The 20,580-nt window shown below is 53.1% G+C and overlaps 11 protein-coding genes across 11 annotated transcripts; 8 read left to right on the top strand and 3 right to left on the bottom strand.

The window, feature by feature from the left end:
• Nucleotides 1-404: 404 nt before the first annotated feature.
• Nucleotides 405-651, top strand: ASPSYDRAFT_92955 (uncharacterized protein; the record flags this gene model as incomplete). Its single annotated transcript, XM_040852759.1, has 2 exons — nt 405-544; nt 591-651. The coding sequence occupies 2 exons, from the start codon at nt 405-407 to the stop codon at nt 649-651; spliced, it is 201 nt and encodes a 66-aa protein (XP_040698725.1).
• Nucleotides 652-815: 164 nt separating this feature from the next.
• ASPSYDRAFT_435439 (uncharacterized protein) lies at nt 816-1,975 on the top strand. Its single transcript, XM_040846682.1, has 2 exons — nt 816-999; nt 1,056-1,975. Exon 2 carries the CDS (start codon nt 1,124-1,126, stop codon nt 1,820-1,822), a length of 699 nt encoding a protein of 232 aa, XP_040698724.1. The 5' UTR covers nt 816-999; nt 1,056-1,123; the 3' UTR covers nt 1,823-1,975.
• Nucleotides 1,976-2,685: 710 nt separating this feature from the next.
• On the bottom strand, nt 2,686-4,490 carry ASPSYDRAFT_92953 (F-box protein; the record flags this gene model as incomplete). Its single annotated transcript, XM_040852758.1, has 2 exons — nt 2,686-3,003; nt 3,054-4,490. 2 exons carry the CDS (start codon nt 4,488-4,490, stop codon nt 2,686-2,688), a joined length of 1,755 nt encoding a protein of 584 aa, XP_040698723.1.
• Nucleotides 4,491-4,805: 315 nt separating this feature from the next.
• On the top strand, nt 4,806-5,917 carry ASPSYDRAFT_92952 (NADP-dependent oxidoreductase; the record flags this gene model as incomplete). The annotated part of the gene is made up of 2 exons (XM_040852757.1): nt 4,806-5,624; nt 5,672-5,917. The coding sequence occupies 2 exons, from the start codon at nt 4,806-4,808 to the stop codon at nt 5,915-5,917; spliced, it is 1,065 nt and encodes a 354-aa protein (XP_040698722.1).
• Nucleotides 5,918-6,494: 577 nt separating this feature from the next.
• Nucleotides 6,495-7,943, top strand: ASPSYDRAFT_92951 (uncharacterized protein; the record flags this gene model as incomplete). The annotated part of the gene is made up of 1 exon (XM_040852756.1): nt 6,495-7,943. The coding sequence occupies one exon, from the start codon at nt 6,495-6,497 to the stop codon at nt 7,941-7,943; it is 1,449 nt and encodes a 482-aa protein (XP_040698721.1).
• Nucleotides 7,944-8,771: 828 nt separating this feature from the next.
• On the bottom strand, nt 8,772-10,554 carry ASPSYDRAFT_159511 (uncharacterized protein; the record flags this gene model as incomplete). The annotated part of the gene is made up of 6 exons (XM_040842835.1): nt 8,772-8,972; nt 9,026-9,444; nt 9,486-9,865; nt 9,925-10,208; nt 10,271-10,364; nt 10,415-10,554. The coding sequence occupies 6 exons, from the start codon at nt 10,552-10,554 to the stop codon at nt 8,772-8,774; spliced, it is 1,518 nt and encodes a 505-aa protein (XP_040698720.1).
• Nucleotides 10,555-11,145: 591 nt separating this feature from the next.
• ASPSYDRAFT_92949 (M20 family metallopeptidase) lies at nt 11,146-12,577 on the top strand (the record flags this gene model as incomplete). The annotated part of the gene is made up of 5 exons (XM_040852755.1): nt 11,146-11,241; nt 11,293-11,675; nt 11,725-12,114; nt 12,169-12,296; nt 12,348-12,577. 5 exons carry the CDS (start codon nt 11,146-11,148, stop codon nt 12,575-12,577), a joined length of 1,227 nt encoding a protein of 408 aa, XP_040698719.1.
• A 197-nt stretch (nt 12,578-12,774) lies between these two features.
• On the top strand, nt 12,775-14,457 carry ASPSYDRAFT_34735 (uncharacterized protein; the record flags this gene model as incomplete). Its single annotated transcript, XM_040845276.1, has 1 exon — nt 12,775-14,457. One exon carries the CDS (start codon nt 12,775-12,777, stop codon nt 14,455-14,457), a length of 1,683 nt encoding a protein of 560 aa, XP_040698718.1.
• Nucleotides 14,458-15,127: 670 nt separating this feature from the next.
• On the top strand, nt 15,128-15,480 carry ASPSYDRAFT_92947 (uncharacterized protein; the record flags this gene model as incomplete). Its single annotated transcript, XM_040852754.1, has 2 exons — nt 15,128-15,184; nt 15,241-15,480. The coding sequence occupies 2 exons, from the start codon at nt 15,128-15,130 to the stop codon at nt 15,478-15,480; spliced, it is 297 nt and encodes a 98-aa protein (XP_040698717.1).
• A 1,204-nt stretch (nt 15,481-16,684) lies between these two features.
• ASPSYDRAFT_184266 (uncharacterized protein) lies at nt 16,685-18,250 on the top strand. Its single transcript, XM_040843545.1, has one exon. The coding sequence runs from the start codon at nt 16,841-16,843 to the stop codon at nt 18,056-18,058; it is 1,218 nt and encodes a 405-aa protein (XP_040698716.1). The 5' UTR covers nt 16,685-16,840; the 3' UTR covers nt 18,059-18,250.
• ASPSYDRAFT_159193 (uncharacterized protein) lies at nt 18,225-19,263 on the bottom strand (the record flags this gene model as incomplete). The annotated part of the gene is made up of 2 exons (XM_040842805.1): nt 18,225-18,768; nt 18,827-19,263. 2 exons carry the CDS (start codon nt 19,261-19,263, stop codon nt 18,225-18,227), a joined length of 981 nt encoding a protein of 326 aa, XP_040698715.1.
• Nucleotides 19,264-20,580: the final 1,317 nt, after the last annotated feature.

Below are 20,580 nucleotides of genomic sequence, written 5' to 3'. Positions count from 1 at the left end.
TTTCTACTCTGAAAGCTCCTGTTGATTGTCTGACGAGCATGATCGACGAGATTATCTCGCTCTGAAGGAAGTTGGTGACATCAATTCTCGTCAACATGTTCGTCCGGTCTGCTCTGTCTGCTCGGTGAGTTCGCGCAGCAGCCAATGGTCACAATGATCGGCCGCGATCTCTGCACAACACTCGAGATTCAAGGAAGCGATGCAGATTGCAACTCAGTCTGGCCCTCGGCGTGTAGCCGCCAATAATTGTGCGCGGATGGGGGGATATGTAAAAAGAAACAAACGTCATTGCAGCGCTCTCCGTTCTGGCTTTCTACGCCCGACTTGTGCCTTCCCAGCCTTTGCCCAGAGCCGAGTGCCATCGCCATCTAATCACTACTACTTCGTTGTCTTACATGGCTACTATGGTCGGTCTCAAGGCAGAAGAGGAGTCTGCGCTTTCGGTGTTTACCCAACAATGTACAGAACAGGGTCTTTTGAAGGCCCGGGAAGGCCAAAAGGTCGAGGACATCCCTGATGGTATAACGGATGAGAGCACGCTGTTGTGAGTCTTGTGCAAGCATATTCTATCTCAGGCCCTAATGGTGTAGACGCTTCCTCAAGGCAAATCGGATGGACCCTTCCAGGACGCTGGAGCAGTTCCAGCAGTGAGACTACGCAAGGATATACTGAGGAGGCGACTTACTGCCAGCCTGGAATCCAAACGAGGGAAACACCATCAGAGCTGAGCCGAGGAGACACATCCATGCCTCGCGGCCTCCTTCAGGGTAGGCATGACTCACGCCCTCTGAGGGTTCCCTCGCCGAGGATTCATCGAGTTCTATATTGTCTTCAACAAGGGACGTGAGCTGAGCCGTGCTGGTCATTGTTGCGATGTTGGAAGAGAAAAAAAAATTAGAATTTCTCCCCGCTTCTCCAAGACTCCAAGACTCCAAGACTCTGGCTGAGTCACCACGTCTGGATACGAGGGCCTCTGTGGCTACTACGAGGGTTCCAAAAGTGAGCATTCTTTTCTTCCCTCAAAGGAGCTCGTCAGTCTGATCCGGGTTATCTAGATTCGCGTCTTGCCTGCTACTACGGAAACGCCTGTGTCTTCCATGCGCCGGACTCGGATTTCCCCGGAATGGCTGGCTGCTGTCCAACAACGTCGGCGACAACGCATTGTAGGATATTCAGTACCTGCTACGACAGCGCCCAGGTTTCGGCCACTCCGCGATTGTTGTTGTCTACCACCGATCCGTTCGTGATTCTTTGCACGCTCGACGATAGCGCATACTGCCATACACGGACGTGGCCCGATCTCAACGTCGGAGACGTTGCCTGCACGCATGACAGCTCCTCGCGGATTGAGACAATGTACACTGTTGGGTCTTTGACGGACGTTGATGCTGACGACGCTGATCAAGTCACGGAAACCCTTTCGCTCTCCTGGATCGCAGATGTGGCGCTGTTCAGTTTGCGAAGTGTGTCTGCGACGTCGACCAGCACGACCGACCCCTCAGCGGCCGCCACCCCAGCACCAGGTATCGACGATGGTGATACTGAGAGTAATTCGCCTTCGACACCATTGGGAACAATTGTTGGCGCGGTCGTGGGGGGTGTTATTGGTTTGATCTTAATCGTAGTTGTTGTGGTGTTCATCTTGAGGCATAAGAAGAAGACCCGAGCGACCGTTCCACAGCCGATGCACATGGCACAGTTGGCTTCTCACAACGAAATGCCCGAGCTCCAGGCTGGGGATACAGCTGGCAGGCATGAGCTGATGGGACAGAGACAGTGGGCGGAGCTCCCAGCTCAACACCTGCGACACGAGCTGCAATAGACTAACATGCGTGCACTGTGTAAACTCGCCATCGTCGACTGCTCACTGGGCACTCGAAAGGAGATGAGAAGGGCACTGTAATAACCGACATCGCACTTCTGTTCTCCATTCTTGCTGTGTCGGAGCACCGTGCTTGATTATCTGTAGAAGCATAAAATGTTGAGATTATTCCGTTGTTTTCTCGAATTTCCGCTGATCCACCTTGGGACCCAGCTTGAATAGAGACTGGAATAATGCAGCAGGCTGGAAGAAGACGGTGAGTGAAGACAATATGAGTGCAACAGGAGCTTCATTCGAACGTCGCAATGAAGGGATCACTGGAACATCATTCGAACATGTCAAACAAGGAGTGTTCTGAAAGAAGGGAGGGACATTGGAGACCTGAGTGCTGCGATGTAACTCCTGCGATCCCAACTACAGCGGGTATATGGGAACATCGTCCCAAGAATAGAAGAAACCTTGGGAATTCATTTTTTCATTTCAATGGAAGAACCGATTTTTTTCCGATCGTTCCGGAACTAGCTGAATGGCCCACGATAATACGTTGAGCATGTTAGTGGCTACTTCGGTCCGGTTGGTACCTCTACTAGTATGGCCTTCGGCGAAGAATGGAATCTGAAGTCCTGAGGGATTTGGCCGAGGTATGAAGCAGCTGGTTGGAAAGACGATTCGATTTGTCCTGGTCATATCCGTGCTGTAGTCCATCGATAAGAGACTTTGGGGTATACTGCCTTTGAAAAGGGAGTCTCGCCTGCAGATCTGCCATCGTAAACCGTCGTCTTCGCTTGGGATGGGTTAGTAGTCATTTATGCATACAATGACGCCTGCAAAAACAACGACGAAGCTGGGGAGCACGCTCATTCCTACTCTTCGTCCACATCCTCCCACATATCATCCGATCGGTCATCTTCTGTGTCGCCATACTCGTCTCGAAGCATGCTAAGCAACTGCAGCAAGGCCTGAGAACGAACGATTTCATCGGCCGGGGGTGGACTTTGATCCGTGTCCCAAAGCCCTCCGCTAGCAGAGGATGACCCCGGTGTTGCATTTACGGCGGGGCTGTCAGGCGCCATGCTAAGTATCCGGATCGTTTTTGTTGGGAAAATGCGCGCAGGGCCTTCGTGGTGGTCAGGTTGCGCTGCCCCGGGAACGTTTGACCGAGGTTGGCGTCGGCCAAGTGTCTATATAGTTTAGTTTCAAAGCACTTCGCGCACGGGCGGATTCAACTTACCGTGTAGGTGGTCATGATTGCATCGCCGTACAAAGCCATAAAACTGATTGGAACGGCCAGTTGTGGCGTAGAGCATGTAAGAAATGAGTACGATGCACGCTCTGCAGAGTCGACGTCCTGGATACGGTTGTTCTCGTCAAGTGCGACAACATATGCCCGGTCCTGGACTTCGAACATCAGGCGATGATTGCGGACTGACAGCCACCCACCCAAATCGAATGTTGACCCATCCGACTCGCATTCGATGATTGCGCTGCATGCCGCCAAACTTGCTTCATCGTGGATGGCTTTGCGCCAGTCCGAGCAAACAAAAACGCGACCAGCGCGAGAGACACCAACAAACAGATCGCCATTCAACATGCCCGCGCCCCATTCGTCCTCTCCATGTCGAACGTGTTCAGTGTCATCTGGCGGGGGTAGTGGACCCTTCTCCAATTTGATGGGTACCATATGGTCTTTAGTCGCAGGTCCCGGCGACGAATATTGACGTAGTGGATCGTGTTGTGCAAGGCCCATTAACCTCGCGCTCGCCGAAACGGAGCTGCCCTTTGGAGGGCTAATATGATACACTTCGGTACACTGCGATGGGCGCAGTGCCCCCAGGAATTCAGCAGACTTCTTGTCGTATACATGGTAGCCTCGCGGACCCATAGAGTACATCACAGCGTCCCGGCTCTGGTCTAGATGACCAACCGCATCATTCTCAATGTGGAGAAGAGTAGTTCTTGTCGGAGGACGCTTTGTCATATCATACACAAACCCTTGCCCCTGCGTCGACACCACACAGAGCGTCCAATATGACAGCTGGAAGCCCCTTGTCTGGCAGTCGTGGTCCAGAATGGCAATGCGGCGGAACTCCCCGCGGGGGGCATCTTCCACATCCGCCTGCCAGACCTCAACCGCGTCACCTTCCCGGTCAAACACCACCATTCCATCCTGGTATTCAAGGTGCGCATAAGGGCGGACAGCATGTTCGTTATCGGTATCCAGGGTGGAGGGTAGACGCCATAAGATGCGGCCGGTGTCGATATCTGTCACGTTCAGGCCGCCTGCGTGAGAGGTCGACACGATGAATCGTCGCTTCAAGTCCGCGCGAAACCGCCAAACAGGGTCGTTGCCGACTTGCAAGATGCGCTCGCGGCTCACGGGGTGCGGGGAGTCCCAATTGCGGGCAAGTCGTGTTTGCCGTTCACACACACTCTTGCATGATGTGGCATCGTCGAACCAGCGAGAGAATGTAGGAGCGGCGGGCTCGGCTGACTTGGAGAGCACGGAGTAGATCGCATCCTGGTGGGTGAGATCGATGAATTGGTGCCAGGCCTTGGAGACTGCGGTGAGGGCCGCGACTGTGGGCAGCGAGGCGAACTCGAGGACGCGCAGGACCAGCTCGGGGGGCAGAATTGCGAGGGGATCAGCGGATGGTGAGGAGCTTTGCATATCCGGTGGGAGAGAGAGCAATGACAGAGTACAATGGGACGAGGAGAGAAGAAAAGAAAAGTGGTGGTGGTGGTGGTGTGAAGGTGGGATGGGCTGGATGCACAAAATTGCAATGCACACTGCACAACAGATGACGTAATGCATCGCCGCATCACCTGACCTGTGCCTCGGTACATTGTCGGGGACGGGACTGCTTGGTAACTGAAGTCTCAAAAACCTCCTCCTTCTTCTCCTTCTTCTCCTTCTTCTCCTTCTTCTCCTTCTTCTCCTTGGTAATATTTCCATCTCTCCTCTTGTTTAATAGTCCTTCTCACCATGTCCTACAAGCAGGTAACCCTCCACGAACGGCCCACCGACGCCATTGACCCCTCGCTCGCATCTGGCACCTTTCGCCTGCAAACTGTCCCCAAACCTGACAATGTGCCTGCCGACAAGCTGCTGGTGCGCGTGCACTACCTCTCGCTCGACCCGGCTATGCGCCAATGGCTGTCCGCCAGCCGCTCCTATATCGCCCCCGTGAAGGTCGGCGCCGTCATGCGCGGACAGAGTATGGCCCAGGTCGTGGCCGTAGGCAGTGACCTCGGCTCCAAGTTCCAGGTCGGAGACTGGGTTTCGGCTTACTCTGGGTGGCAGGAGTATGCTGTACTGGGCACAAGTGAGGTGGAGAAAGTTGTTATTCCTCCAGGGGGTCAACCGACAGACGCTCTCTCGGTCCTGGGCATGACCGGGATGACTGCATATTTTGGGATGACGGAGATCGGACAACCTCGCGCCGGAGACACTGTCGTGGTATCTGGAGCTGCAGGGGCCACTGGCATGGTCGCTGGACAAATCGCAAAAATCAAGGGAGCCAAGCGTGTCATCGGACTGGCCGGCAGCCCGGACAAGTGCGAGTTCCTGCGGAAGGAATTGGGCTTTGATGTCGCCATCAACTATAAGGACTCGGACTGGCGTAAGCAGCTGAAGGCGGCCACGCCGGACTACATCGACGTCTATTTTGATAACGTCGGTGGTGAAATTCTGGATGCCTGTCTGGCTCGGGCCGCCCGGAATGCGCGGTTCGCCATTTGCGGTGCGATCAGTCAGTATAACACTTCGAAGCCAAAGGGGCCCGCCAGCTATATGAACGTGATTGTAAGTCTCTTTCCTGGCAGTTGATTTCGACGCTAACACTCGGATAGTCGCAACGCGTCACGATGAGAGGCTTCATTGTCTTCGATTTCGCCGATAAATACCAGAGTGCGCGCGAGGAGATTTCCTCCTGGCTGGCACAGGGAAAACTTGCACGCAAGGACCATATTATACCCGGTGGACTCGAAGTAGCGCCGAGGGCCTTGGTTGATCTGTATCGGGGCGTCAATACGGGCAAGATGATTGTTGAGGTGGCTCCGTCCAGCGAAGTGCTGTCACCAAAGGCGAAACTGTAAATTCCATTTTTACTCCTGCATATATACCCAATCAACTTGATGCGAGTTCGGGACTTTTAATTTTGTCGGAATATGGTGCAGTTGTGTTTTTATAGCTTTGAATGATAAATCGTTAGCGGGATGTACAGAGTATGGGCAAATATATATATTCAGTACACAAACCGACCACAACACAGTCAACTACAGCAACTACATCCTGCTACCGCGATTGAATACAAGATAAGATGCTATTGCGAAATTATCACATTGGTCTCCGATATAAGAATGTGGGCAACGGAGACATGTCGGCATCTGCAGATGCAACCCTCATCCCAAGGCTCTCACCTAATAATACGCTAATATAAATTAAGATTTCTTAAACTAAAAAAGTTAATCCTTTCAATCCATTCTCAGTCTCATGTCGCGCTCGTTAGTTGAAGCCATTCAAGCTGACGACTGCCGCAGGGGGCCTGAAATCCCCGAGCGGGGTTATCGTCGACGTCATGAGGCAGAAATGGTATATAAATACGGTACCTCAAATCCAAAATGATACATAATACAGGGATATAATTTCGTTCCTGGAGTACTGCTCTCCAACATGGCGACCTCGTACATCCTGATCAAAGGGGCAACCGTGGTCCCGATGCAGCCATCGCGCAGCACCGTCCTCAAAGACCACGACATCCTGATAGAAAACTCATGGATCAAGGCTGTAGGCCCGAATCTCTCTCCGCCGAGTGTCAAAGATGGCAGTACAGCAGTCACGGTCGATGCCAGTAACTGCATCATCACCCCTGGCTTCGTCAACGGACACCACCACATGTGGCAGCATCTCCTGCGTGGCCTCACCCTGGACTGGTCTCTATTCGGATATGCCTGCCATCTGCGAATGGTCTACGGGAGTTTATATACGGCGGAAGATGTCGGCGTCGCCAACTATGCAGCTGCGATGAGTCTGTTGAATAATGGCGTTACGACTGTGCTCGATCATTGTCACGTCGTGAATTCGCCGGCGCATGCTGATGCAGCGGTCAAGGGATTAAAGGAGGCAGGAATCAGGGGCACATTTTGCTATGGGTTTTACCAGAACCCGCCTGTTCCTGAGGTGCCTGAGAGTGCAGCTACTGATGCCTTTGACCAGGCCGCCAGGTTTGAGGATGCGCTCCGAGTGCGACGCGAACACTTCCCAAACAATGACCTTGCTGAGGCGCTTCTTACCTTTGGTGTTGCGCTGGACGATCCGACAAACCTGACGCCGGAGGAAAATGTCAGGGGGTTGGAGGTTGCGAGGAGGCTGGAGCCTCGGGTTACCACAGCGCATGCTTCAGTCGTGTCGCATGGTGAGCCGAAGCCTGAGATCGTGCAGCAGCTGGAGGATGCTGGAATGATGGGATCAGACCTCGTTTTGAGCCATGGGGTCTGGTTTACGAGTGACGAGCTGGAGGCCGTGCGAAGGTCTGGAGCAGGCGTTGTGGGCACACCAGACACCGAGCTGCAGATGGGCATGGGGTATCCCATCGTGTGGAAGGCGAGTGATCTGGGCTGTCGAACCGGTCTTGGACTGGACATCACGTCCAACCAGGGGAACGACTTTGTCGCGCAGATGAGGCTGACCCTCCAAGCGCAACGCGCGCGCGAGTATGACCAGACTGTGCAGAGGGACCTGTGCAGAAAGACAGCAGACGTGCTACATATGGCCACTCTGGGCGGCGCAGAGGCGATGCAGATGGAGTCGATAATTGGGTCCGTTGTCCCTGGCAAAAAGGCCGACTTGGTCCTCTTTCGATGCGATGATATCGAGACAGTGCCCGTGCTTGACCCTATTGCAACGGCAGTCTTTCATGCATCACCGAAGAACATCGACACCGTCATTGTCGATGGGAACATTGTCAAGCAGCACGGTCGTCTCACCAAGCTGGACTGGCCATCGCTACAGAAGCAGGTACAAAGCAGGTCTGAACGGCTCAGGGACGAGGCCGCAAAAGTCGACATGAACAGTGCAGAAACTCGCTTCCAAGCGATATTCCAACGGGTGATGCACGGCTAGGGGCTATTATGTACAGAGAAGAACTGGAGTAGTGATCAGGTAGAAACACTAGTAACCAGTCGTTCGAAGCTGATGCTTAGAATCTCCACGATATTTCCCCAGGGGTCGGCAACATAGGCACACTCGCTCCCTGCAATCTCGATCCCCTCCCCAATAACGCGCCCTCCAGCTTCAACTGCTGCCTTGGCCAGACTGCCCGGATCAGGATCCGTAACGCAAATGTGGAAAAAGCCTTGTCGGTTATACTGAAAGAATTCCGGTGGAGGAATAGGCTCTGCGTCGACGAACTGCATGACTTCCAGACTGGTCGCGTTGCCGGTTGCCAGGTAGGCGATCTTATACTCGTTCAGATTGTCCGGGTATATATTGAGGAAGGGATTGTCAGGCCATTCAGACCGTTTTACGTGAGAGATGATTCCCATCTGCTGGAAGCCGAAGACACGAGTGTACCATTGAATGAAAGCGTCGATGTCAGGCACCGACGCGGCAACGTGGCTGAGAGGGCGGTTGGGAGTTCGCTGGTATATAAGCAGAGAAGTAGAACAGGGAGATGGACTTACCTGAGCCATAACAAGTTGGAACTGCTCAAGATAGTTGGACTGATGAGGTGGTGATGTATCGAGGGGCAGGAATGTCGTCGGGCTCTCGTCAGGCGCCCAGCCAGTGCTGACCGTAGAAAGTCTGCAATTATCCATTAAAGCTAAAATTAGAGCTATTCCTGTAGCTGGAAATAGATCTGCAGGCTGAATTATGGCATATTGAATAGTTTGGTTCTATAGTGCATCTAGACGGCATCCCAGTGTATCTATCAACAAAAGTCTATCTCTACTAAATCATATAACGAAAGCTCTCAATCTCCAAGTCCGTCTTGTTCGACAATGCGTGAACACGCTCCTCCTCTTCTGTAAGCTGAGCCGGAGGCCCATATTTAGCATCGCGGCGTTTGTTCTCGAAGAGATAGTAGAGCAACAGGCAGAACAGGAAGAAGGCGCCCAGTGCTAAACCAGAGACTGCCGCTTTCATTCCGGTCTATAAAATCATTCATCAGTACTGAGCACGCGGATGGGATAGACTGGACTCACAGGGTAGAGGGGCTCCTCTGAGGAGAGGAAGAGCTGAGGCCCGATAATGTTTCCTACACAGTAGGCAACAAACATCAACGCACTTGTTACACTGCGCTTTGTGAAGCCAGCGACGTTCGAGCTGATCACACTGAGAGATAGCGGAATGTTGACGGCAAAGACAGCCCCAAGGGTGAGCCCGACCATGCGACCGACCTGGTTGTCTTCGTCCAACTGCCAGACGAGCAACATGCCGACCAGGGAGACCAGAGTGTTGAATATCATGGTGATGATGCGAGCTCGGGGAAACCAGGTCGAGATGGCGGCGGTCAGAACCAGGAAGACAACTTGAGCAGCACCCATTGGCATCTGCATGAGGAGGGATTTCAGGTGGCTAAAGCCGAAGCTGTTGATGATAATCGACGAGAACTGGAGAAAGACTGTTAGCGGAGGGCTCATGAAAAGGAGAAAGAAAGAGGACGAGGACATACGCTGGTGACGCCGCCGTTCCACAGGTTAACGCAGAACTGATACAGCACCAGAAACCACGTCTGGGGGTCGCGGAGGGCCTGCAGGGCCTGGCCCATCTTGAAGGAGTCATTGTCCATCATGCCGGTCTTGTTGGCCACGGTGCGCTGGATGACAATTGCCTTTTCCTTCTTCGTGAGGAAGATGATCTTCTTGGGCGAGTCTGGCAGCAGAAAGATTAGCCAGAAGACCATCCCGGCCGTGATGGTCCCCAGAGCGAGGAAGAGCAACTGCCAGCTGTTGACGGCCGGGCCTTTCGCAGTGCCGATGCCATAGGCGACGACTCCTCCGATGATGGTGGCGATACAGTTGCCCAGGAACCAGGCGGCTTGTCTGTGTCGGTGGTTAGACAGGCACTCTTATGCAGTTATGTTGGTTGTAGGGCTACGTACCGTGCTGGCTGCTCCTCTCGTTTGTATAGCATGCCAGTGATCAGTGCAAACCCTGGAGCGATGCCCGCCTCGCCGACACCCAGGAAGAACCTCGCGGCCATCAGTCCCCCAAAGTTCTTTGCACCAGCGTGGCACATCAGGACGCCTCCCCAGACCAGGACGCAGGCAGTAAGGTATTTGCCAAGCGGCAGGCGAACCATCAGATAGCTGCTGGGCCAGCTCCAGGCCAGGTATCCAAAATAGAAGACGGCCGATGTCCACGAGTAATCCGAGCCTTGGAGGCCCTAATAGAATAGAAGTCAGAGGTGTACGGTAAAGCATTGGGAGTGGCGGAGGTGCAACGTACGAGGTCTTCTCGGAGGTTGAACAGCGTTGCTTGACTCAGAGCCAGCTTGTCCATGTACTGCATCATGTAGCAGAGGCCCATCACGGGGATTAAACTGGTCGGTATCAGCCGAGCAATGTCCTGGATATGGGCAGCATCACCCACATCATGTCCAGTTTCCAGACGACGCGGCGCTCCTCTTCCGGCGTTGCAGCCACCTCCATCATTTGGCCCAAGTCGGCATCCTGGGTTTTTTCCACTTCTTCGAGGTAGGGCTTTGCCTCCCCGGCATCGTCGCCTGGCATGTCCTTGGAGGTTCGTCTTGAATCAGTGTGCATCATGGGATTGTTCGAGTTGTGCAGTTGCGGAGAGGTGCCGGTATGCTGGAGGAACAGATCTTTTGTACAGCGAAGTGGTGGCCCATGCGCAAATACAGTCGGCAAATGGGCTGCAGACCAGAAACCGTCTTGGCCTCAGGAGAGCTGCAGGCGATGCCAGGACGGAATTGGACTCGCGGTGTGTGTGTGTCTGTCTCCACCGTCTCCAAGCCGCCAGCAGCACAGCCAGTTCCTGATATGAGTCTGTCGGCTGCTGCTCCAATCAGAGATCGCACTCGGCAATATCAAACTCAATGCGAGTCAACGCCCAGTAAGAACGGGCCAATGAGAATGTCGTTGTGGCAAATCCCCCCGCAAATCGCGCCTGTCCGGGGAATCCCCAGACGGCCTAAATCGAATCACGCAGTCGTCATTGACTGCACCAAGAGAATAAGAGTACCGATATCAGAGCCGACCGTCTCCAGCGTCGCGGGGAACGCGGAGAGTGCGGAGCTGTTCCGTCCGCTCATATACAGCCACTGCCCAGACTTGCCAGGAGCCACCACCCAGACAAGCACCATGGCGATCCTCAACCCAACCATCGAGCAAGTCAAGGCGTCCGTTGACGCGGCCCTGGAAGCAGCAAATGCTTCTCTACGCGCTCTCAACAAGAATGTATTTATGTCGAACCCCTACAGCTACAAAAGTTCGTACTGACAGCGCCAGATCTGGTCCAACCCCGAAACTGCATACGAGGAGCACAAGGCACACGATGCAATCTGCGACTTTCTCGAGGCAAAGGGCTTCACAGTCACCCGACACGCATTCGGGCTCGACACCTCCTTCGAGGCCAGAAGTGGCTCTGGCGGCCGTCTGGTCAACTTCAACGCCGAGTACGATGCGCTGCCCGACATCGGCCATGCCTGTGGGCATAACCTCATCACCACCAGCAGCGTTGCAGCCTTCCTAGCGCTGTCGGCTGTTCTCAAGCAATATAACATCCCCGGTCGCACGCAGCTGTTGGGCACCCCTGCCGAGGAAAACGGTGGCGGCAAGGCCAAGTTGATCGATGCCGGAGCCTACAACGGAGTGGACATATCATTGATGGCGTACGTATAAATCTACTCCATGGACGAGACCCAACTAAGTTCTGTATAGTCACGCAGGGCCGAAGGTACTCTTCCCTGGCGTGGTCTCAGACGGGTGCGCTGGTGTTTTGATGAACGCCAGAAAGGAAATCCACTGCGAGTTCACAGGCATCAGTGCCCACGCTGGTGGCAATCCCTGGGACGGCGTCAATGCCCTCGATGCCCTGGTCAGCGCTTATAACAACATGGCGATGCTGCGCCAGCAAATGAAGCCTGACGAGAGAGTCCACTGCGCTTTCCTCGATACCCCCAAGGTCGCCAACGTCATACCGGCATTCACAAAGGCCTACTGGCAGATCCGCAGCCCGTCATTAAAAGGGCTGAATTCGTTGATGTCCAGAGCACGCAAGTGCATCGAGGCTGGCGCGTCGGCCTCAGGATGCGAGGTCAAAATCGTCGAGTACGTTTCTTAGTCTCAGAATGTGCCTGTCTTGGTCTAATGAACATCGAACAGGAAAGAGCTGTATGCCGACATCAAGATCAATGACACTCTCTGCGCCCTATACCAGACGCACATGGGCACCTACGGGCGCAATGTCCTCAAGAGCCACGAAAAGGTCCTGACGGGCTCATCTGATATCGGTACGTGCTTCTCCCCGGCGAAACCAACCTCACGTTAACAATTTGTAAAAGGCAATGTCAGCTACATTATGCCCACCCTGCATACAATGTTTGCCATCCCAGAAACGGACAATTCCTTCCCTCACCATCCCACGTTCGCTGCTGCGGCTGGAACAGACGGTGCCCACGAAGAAGCGCTGGTGGTAGGCAAGAGTCTGGGGATGATCGGGTGGGAGATGATCACAAACGACGCGCTGTTCGAGCAGGCCAGAAGCCAGTGGCAGAAGAGTGTGAAGGAGTAGGATGTAGCCTAGACAATAAGCCACTTGCGCATCATCACTGCAAGCAGCAAGTGGACTCGAGCCCTGAATTTCATTCGCAGTTGGAAACGGATGACGAGGAGGGGCTGAGATCGCGTGGGGGCGAGAGAATGGACTATATTAAATGCTGGCACGCTGATAGTAAGAATAATAAATTCATCTTCCATACTTCAGCCAACATGAGCGCATCCCAGTCTCTTCCCACCCATGACATACCCGTCAAAGACAACACCATCAAGGGTGCTCAGCTGCCACTGGTTATCCTTGCTGATCTGGATGATAGTGAAAAGACCCGTCTAATTCAGCACCTGCAGGGGTCCGTGAAGAACGGCGAATCTCTCACTGCTCATGTCTGGCAGCCTTCGACAGAGACCCTCCAGTCCATCGCTAAACAGGGCGTGTTCCCCGACAGCCAGGCCAACATCCACGCGACAGCAGTTCTGGCCTCGCGCGCAGGATGGGACGGTCTCCTGGTGGCAGATCAATTGACCAAGCGTCAGCTAACTGGAACGTTGAGAGTGGGCGAGTACCCGACTGTCTCTGCTGTGATGGTCTCCATCAGGCCTGCAACAGGGGAAGGCCAAATTCGCATCTTTGCAAAGCGCACGGCTGGCCCGACATGGCCCATCGGAGGAGACGAGCACGAACTCGTATATGAAGACATTCTCACGGAACTGTCGACCTTTGAACCCACGGCCCCGAACAGAGAGAATAACCCCTTCCCCGACGCTGGACTCGCCCTTCATGACCCCGAAAGGCGTCCCTGGAGTCCAGAGACTTGTGGGATCCTGGGCTGGGAAGAGCGTCCCGAGGCCGGCGATTCTCGCATTGAACTTGGCAAGGGCGAAATTCAGCATAGCCGCGACCATCTCAACGTGCTTCTCCTTTTTCCAGCTACCGAGAAAGAACAGAAAGCTACAGAGTCGGCGCTTCAGCAGGCGATAGTCCAGCTCAACCAGAGGGAGGACTGCGAGGACGGCGAGGACGGCGAATCCTCATCACCGCCACACGTTCATGTAATACCGTTGGATTCCCGCCAGACCACGAGTCGACGCCAGCTAATTGAGCTTTGGGACGCATGCCAGCGCAGCCTTCCGTTAAACAGCATCCAGTGGGAAGTGTTTCTGCTGAAAGAGCCAATCCAGGATGTCGCCAATGTCGAGCTCGAAGTGGTTACGTGCAGATACGGTGCATATAAATTTGCCCGGAATTCATTGAGCCAGATAGTAGAACGTTCGTATAGCGTGCTAGAAGTGGTGTTTGCCCCAGAGCATCCATTCTACGTGACGACGCCCGACTGGCAGTCGACAAGCTATGCACTCACCTGGATCCCAGTCTTCTACCTTACCAACAAACTGACCCCAGAGCAAGATAAGGCGGTCCGTGATGAGCTTGTCAAACTCACCGATGGTGACTTCGCGGACTACAAGAGTGTATGCTACGTGCCTTGGACCAAAGACGAGTCGCGCGAGGGCAATCTCGACGACATGTGGGAAGTTTTCTGGGATCTTTACACACACGAGCGCGGGCGCGCAGTTCCTTGTGGGACGAGCACGCCGGTATTTTTCATTGACCGGCAGTCCGCTATTGACCAGACTGTGATCGCGGCGGAAGCAGACACCCTGTACATTCCCCGGGACAAGAAAACGGCGGCGTCGGAGCTTCTGGAGGGCCTTGATGTGCCACAGCTTCGGGGCTTCATGTATAACCGGATCCCGGCAGCAGAAGCACACAGCGCGTTTATCAATCTGGGTATTGCAAATATGGGCTTTGACGAGTTTGGGGATGAGGAGCAGGTCAAGACATACCCCCGTCCTGGCTGGCCGGGACATGGTATATTGAAGGACGAGGACGACGAATAGCCTTGACTTTGTATTTAGTCCCAGGAATATAATAGAGATTGCCTCTGGGAAGCGGCTGCAGAATGCTAATTACCCGCTGAGTGGTCGAGCAGTCGAGTTGTGGGTATATACACGCGTCGCATGGTTGGCAAGACTCCACTGCGCTCGACCCGCAACCTGCATTCTGATTTCTCCGTTCTGAGGTCTAGACAGTGACACCCATGTAATTTCGCCGATCAACAGGGAAAAATGGCTGTCAATCGTGGCTGGACGGGGAGATTTGTCGGTAGATGTGGCAAATGACGTGGGCTGGCAGGATCAATGCCACGGATCAGCAGGATCAATTCGAGAGATCAGCAGGGACCCTGGCCGTCATGTAGGTACGTAGTTGACTAGTAGCAGGACTCCAGAGGCTGCACATGGGCCCTGGATCGCACTTTAGGGTTAGATGAAGGGTCTCAACATCCACGCCATCTCCACTGATCTTCGGCATTCTTGGTCTTTCAGGAAATGTCTTCGACATGATGCCAGCGAGCTGACGATCTTTTAGATAATTACCTGGTCGACGGCCAGGCTTCATGGGCAATTTAAGAAGTACAGCCCATCCAGCCTGCTCCGTCTGATTTTTTTCGCTTCCCAACCCTCACTTCCTCTCCTATCAGTAACCAGAAGAAAATTTATTATATCTACAATGCAATTCCTCACTGTCCTCACTGCCATTGGCCTGGCCTCCGTTGCCGTTGCCTCGGTGAGTCCATCTGCCCCTGCTCCTAGTTATTATCCAATTGCTAATGTAGTCTATAGCCCCCTCCCTGGGCTGGTATTCCTGGCGCGCACCACACCTCCAGCGCCACCCCCAGCTCCAGCGCTACTCCAAGCTCCACTGCTATTCCAAGCTCCAGCGCTACCCCCAGCTCTAGTGCTACCCCCAGCGCCAGCCCCTCCTGCAACTACCCTTCGGGCTTCCCTCTGCCCTCTGAGGCTCCCTTCGACGTTCCCCCTCCCTGGCAGTCTGGCTGCCCTGGTGAGGGCAACGGCCGCTAAATGCTGAACATGGCTGGACCAACATTCTCGCCGGAAAGTGCTGTTGGATGATATAGACCGGGGAGATGTACATAGCTGCTGCTAGGAATGTATTGTTCGGGTCGTGCCGTACGACGCCGAATATTAGAATATCTTGAAAGAAGTGGACATATACTGCAGTAAAAGTCCCCACCTAGCCCACGGGTAGCGGGGGCTATAGTAAGACTGCCCAGCATATGCTTAGCCTGTAGTAGAGGGGCCCCAGGACTTGGAAAACTGAAGAACCAGTTTTGGTTAGATTCCTTGGGTCCAGTCCAATCCAGACTTCAACTGTCAAAACAATTGGAATCTACTGCCCCCGCGTGTATTGTGAGTGTTGCCATCAAGTTGGTTACTGTAGGTTTAAAACATGATTTTTTGTACAATCATCTCCATGTCCAGGTTCACACTACCACCGCCCACTGGTTGATGCGTATTTGGAAATAGGGGTTCAAGGATTACTATAACCGGCGCTATTGCTGAAGCCGTGCAACTGTAGACGGGGTAGGAAATTGATCTCCGTGGGGAAGACACTATCTAGAACCGTGAAGCTATCTATAATCCCCAAGAATTTGAAGATCTGTTACCCGTCATCTTGATTCAGACTGATAGGAGGAAATGTTAACAGGGTCTGCAATAAGGGCAGTATATTGATACCCACATCCAGATGCCGTAAATCGCTGAGGTATTGAATTGCAACGGTCTCGCTGAAGGACTTTCGCGATACAGATTAAATTAAATACTGAGAATAAAAATCAAGTCCTTTGCATCTGCTGCTACTCTGGAATGTTTTATCTGCTAGTACTTGCTGCCAGAAGTTTGTTTTTGTAATATAACGGCGGTGCGGTTTTATATATCTACAGCACCGATGATCTTAGGAGCAGACCCACGCCGCGACAACCCACTAATCCTTATTAATACTATTTAACCACATTAATTACTACTATAGAATGGATGATTATGAATGCTTCACCAGTAGCCAAGTAATATATATCCTTAAAAAGATTTCCTGACGGACTGGCATAACTAATAGAAGCTGACTCATGTGGCGAGTGCCGCTGTTATGCACGCTTAGTCAGTATAGCTGACTCTTGTGCATCTTCGTTTCGCTTCTTTTTCTTCTTCGTTGCTTCTCCAACTCTCTCTTTCTGTCGCGATGCTGCTCCAGGCTGTACAGGCTGCTCTGTCCCTAGAGGCCTCCACGGTCGTATATTCCACGGCCGCTCTCACGCTGCTCCTCAGCGCGGTCTTTGCCGCCATCATCCACAATGGAGTAATAGCCACCACCCGCAGGCAGCTGCGGAACCTGCACAGGCTCGGGCTGTCCAGCAACAAGAGCAACATGACCGACCAGTATGACTCCAAGTATGCCATCGCTGAAGAGGACTCGGCCCACGGCTCCATCCGCATCAAGTCGATCTACATCCACCCCGTCAAATCATGCGGCCCCATCGAGGTGCACCGTGCGTTGCTCACCAAGACCGGCTTTCTGTATGATCGGTGCTTTGCCATTGCAACCTTGGCCGATGGGAAATGGCGATTTCTCAGCCAACGCACAAAGCCAGCAATGGCCCTGATCGCGACCGAGCTGTGGCTGCCGCATAAGAACAGCGACGCGTCCGATCCACTCGTCCAGGCTGGCGGCTGTCTGGTTTTGAGGTTTCAAGACCCAGATATTGTGGCTCCAACTTGGGTGGACTGTCTAGAATCGCTCTTTTATCAGGGAAGTATGGCAGCGACGCCCGAGGTCACTGTAATTGTGCCCCTTGAGCCCTCGCGCAACCAACAACAGCAGTACCAGATAGCACAGAAGACGTTCACCATCCACGGCCGTGATACAAACGGCCTCGACATGAGCACTGTGCCATCGATGGCTAACGCCATGCCGAAGTTGAAGCGGTTTCTCGGCCTCCCGACGACGCAGCCCCTTGCACTCTTGCGATGCAACGATGACTCGCTCACCCGGACAAACAAGAATCTTGCTCCGCTGGAGCTCATCGGCTCGCCGTCTTTGCACGCATATACGGACCAGCAGCCGGTCAACATCAACAGCCTGTCCTCCGTACACGCTGTATCTGCACTGCTACCCACCGAGAACCAGCCTCTCGATGCGCTTCGCTTTCGCGCAAATCTATGGATCACTGGAGCTCCAGCCTACGCGGAAGAGACATGGAAGAGATGCAGAATCATCCCCAAGTCAGCGTCTGCTACCGAAGAACAAAGGGCATCCGTAGCGCCGGCGCTGTCTGTCGTCTGCCGTACCTCTCGCTGCACGATGCCAAATGTCGACACGGGCACTGGCACGTTTGATACGGATCTGCCACCCGAGGGCAAGAAAAGGGGCAAGCCGCAGCCCAGCACCACACTGGTCGATCATCGAACGGTGGAAACAGGGAATAAAGCCGCACTGGGCTACCTGGGGATGCACTGCGTGCCGGAAGACCGGGATCTCAAGGATGCTGAGGAACAAGGAAAGGGGCTGTATGTCGAGGTGGGGGATGAGATTGAGGTCATGGAGACAGGCGTGCATCTCTACGGGTCCACGGGGGATGATTATTAGGCTTCTGCATGTTGTGGAATAGAATAAATATATCACGATTTACTGTTAACAGTTAAATTACTGCGCCTTAATGTTGCGCCTATGGTAGAGGGGTGTCAGTATGAAGAGTGTCCATTACCCTATACCACTGTCAGCATTGGCTTAGATTTAACTACAAAAGATGCACTTACGCAGCAGGATAACGAGTACCCCGAATATCTGCCTGCTCTGCTAGGATCCGCAGCTGTAGGACCTCCTCATTGCTCAATTCGAGCAGCGCCGAGGCCAAATTTTGGTCCATTTTCGCGGGCGACCTGGTGCCGGGGATGGGGATGATTTCCGGTCCCTGGGCCAACAGCCACGCAAGGGCGACTTGTGCAGGGGTGCATCCATGCCGTTGTGCTACGTCTTCGACTCCCCTGACCAGCTTCATGATTTCAGGGAAGTTATCCTCGGCGTACTTGGGGTACATGACGCGCAAGTCACCCTGTGGGAAGTCTGCGTGAGATCGGAATTGGCCGGTGAGGATACCACGCCCAATAGGGCTGAATGCTACGACAGTAATGCCGAGCTCGCGTGCGGTTTCAAGGACCTTTGAGGTGGGAGCCTCGATATCGAGTGTGAACAGACTGTACTCAATCTGGAGAGCTGCAATGGGGTGGACGGCGTGCGCCCGACGTAGAGTTCCTGCCGACACGTCGGAGACACCGATATATCTGATTTTTCCCTGGCTGAAATTCCAAATCAGGGCTTTGCAGTTTGTGCGGCCTTAAATGGGAGAGTGCGTACTTCTTCAGTTCAACCATGGCTTCGATGGTCCTTTCTATCGGAGTCACCCCATCCACTCGATGACAGTAGTAAAGGTCGATGGTGTCCACACCGAGTCGCTTCAGGCTCCTATCGCACGCCTGCTTGACATACTCCGGATCAGAGCAAAAGGTGTGCATCCCGCTGGGTTGCCGTTGAAGCCCACACTTGGTGGCGATGAAGATGTCGCCGCGATTGCCAGATCGCCTCAACCACTCGCCGACGAGATCCTCGCTGTCTCCATAGATATCAGCCAGATCCCAGAAGCGTGATCCAATAGCATGAGCATGATCTAGGCGTGTTATCCTCTCTTCTGTGGTACCAGGCGGTCCATAAAAGCCGGTGAAGCTGCCGAATCCGAGGCCAACAGCAGAGACCTTGGGGCCATCATGACCCAGGATGCGCTGGGGGAAAGGCATGGGAAAAATACAAGAATGTAACAGACGATTGATATGTTGCAGAGGATTTGGAATGTGTCGAGTGGTGGAACCTTAAATACACAAATGTCCGCTGTCAGCCGACTTTCCCCTTTCGGGTTCCCGACATCGGGGGCCCGATTAGTCTGATATCCTAGGTAATCTACATAGCAAGATAAGGCCATGTCCTGCTAGTTTTATATTCTCTGTCTTAGCCTCATGTGAGCTTTCTCGTCGCCAGAATTAAACCCGAGGATAGTCTGGCCTGCAACAGCCTGTCCATTTGTTCCGCTGTAGCCGCTGTAATGAACAGTTAGAAGGCTGGGATTGATCGGCCAGACACTTACCTTTAGATTCAGGGATCTAAAGAAATGTAAAGATAGTTACAAGGAAACAGGAGTTTCTATAAAGATATGAACTACTATACCCACCCTCACCAAGTGTTGCGAAAAATGAAGGCATCAATGCTTATGGTATGGGAATGTCGACGTTCTGAAGGGCTCTCCAAAGGCAATTTAGCAGTATGTTATCTGTACATCAACTGCGAGAGGTTAACCGACGTATAACGTACAGAACCGCTATCACACCACTCACAGCAACTTGAGGGTCCCGCTGTTAGAAACCACGGCCAATATACAAAGAGGAGAAGGCTGGTGACCATTATAAGCGTTAATGAACTGAGCGAGTGACGCGTTTCAGCTGTACTGTTAAATCATACAGCACCCACAGCAGTGTGGAGGTAGTGATCGTTACCCAGATTGTTTCGATATCTTGGAAGCACCCTTGAATGTTGCAGCTTCGGAATGGAGTGTATTCAGTACTGAGACCAAGGGTTTGTATAGTTGTCGATGGATCTACCAGCAGTGTGGAGTACTAGTACATCAAACAGGACAAGGCCAACAGACAATCAATCATGGATTATAAGTTTCATATGTTTGTCTATTTGAGCAACCTGAGTACAGAACCATGACGATAAACAAAATTTATGGCCTGGATATCACAATGTATAAGTGTCAGATTAGGGTGAACCTACTTGCCACCGCCCCCATCCAATGTAATCACACCAGACAGCAGATCATAGTAAGCCACAGGGATCCCAATTTGCAGGGTTTTACCCCGGACCTGGGGGCCTTAATGTTGTTGTTTCTTTGCACTGTGTCAGTTGCTATTGATCAAGAGATATAAGTGTGGGAAGGCGCTCCGTCGGTTAACTCCCTATATGAGGCACCATCGATGACCACGCCACCAGTTGAATTAGCATAAACGTCCCGCGAGAAATGAGGCGGAGACAATACGGTTAAATTGAAGGTTAGGTGTTAT

This window comes from Aspergillus sydowii, assembly GCF_001890705.1.
Source record: "Aspergillus sydowii CBS 593.65 unplaced genomic scaffold ASPSYscaffold_12, whole genome shotgun sequence".
Lineage (NCBI taxonomy): Eukaryota > Fungi > Ascomycota > Eurotiomycetes > Eurotiales > Aspergillaceae > Aspergillus > Aspergillus sydowii.
The sequence above is the reverse complement of the archived record's forward strand: the minus strand, read 5'-3'. Positions and strand labels throughout refer to the sequence as shown.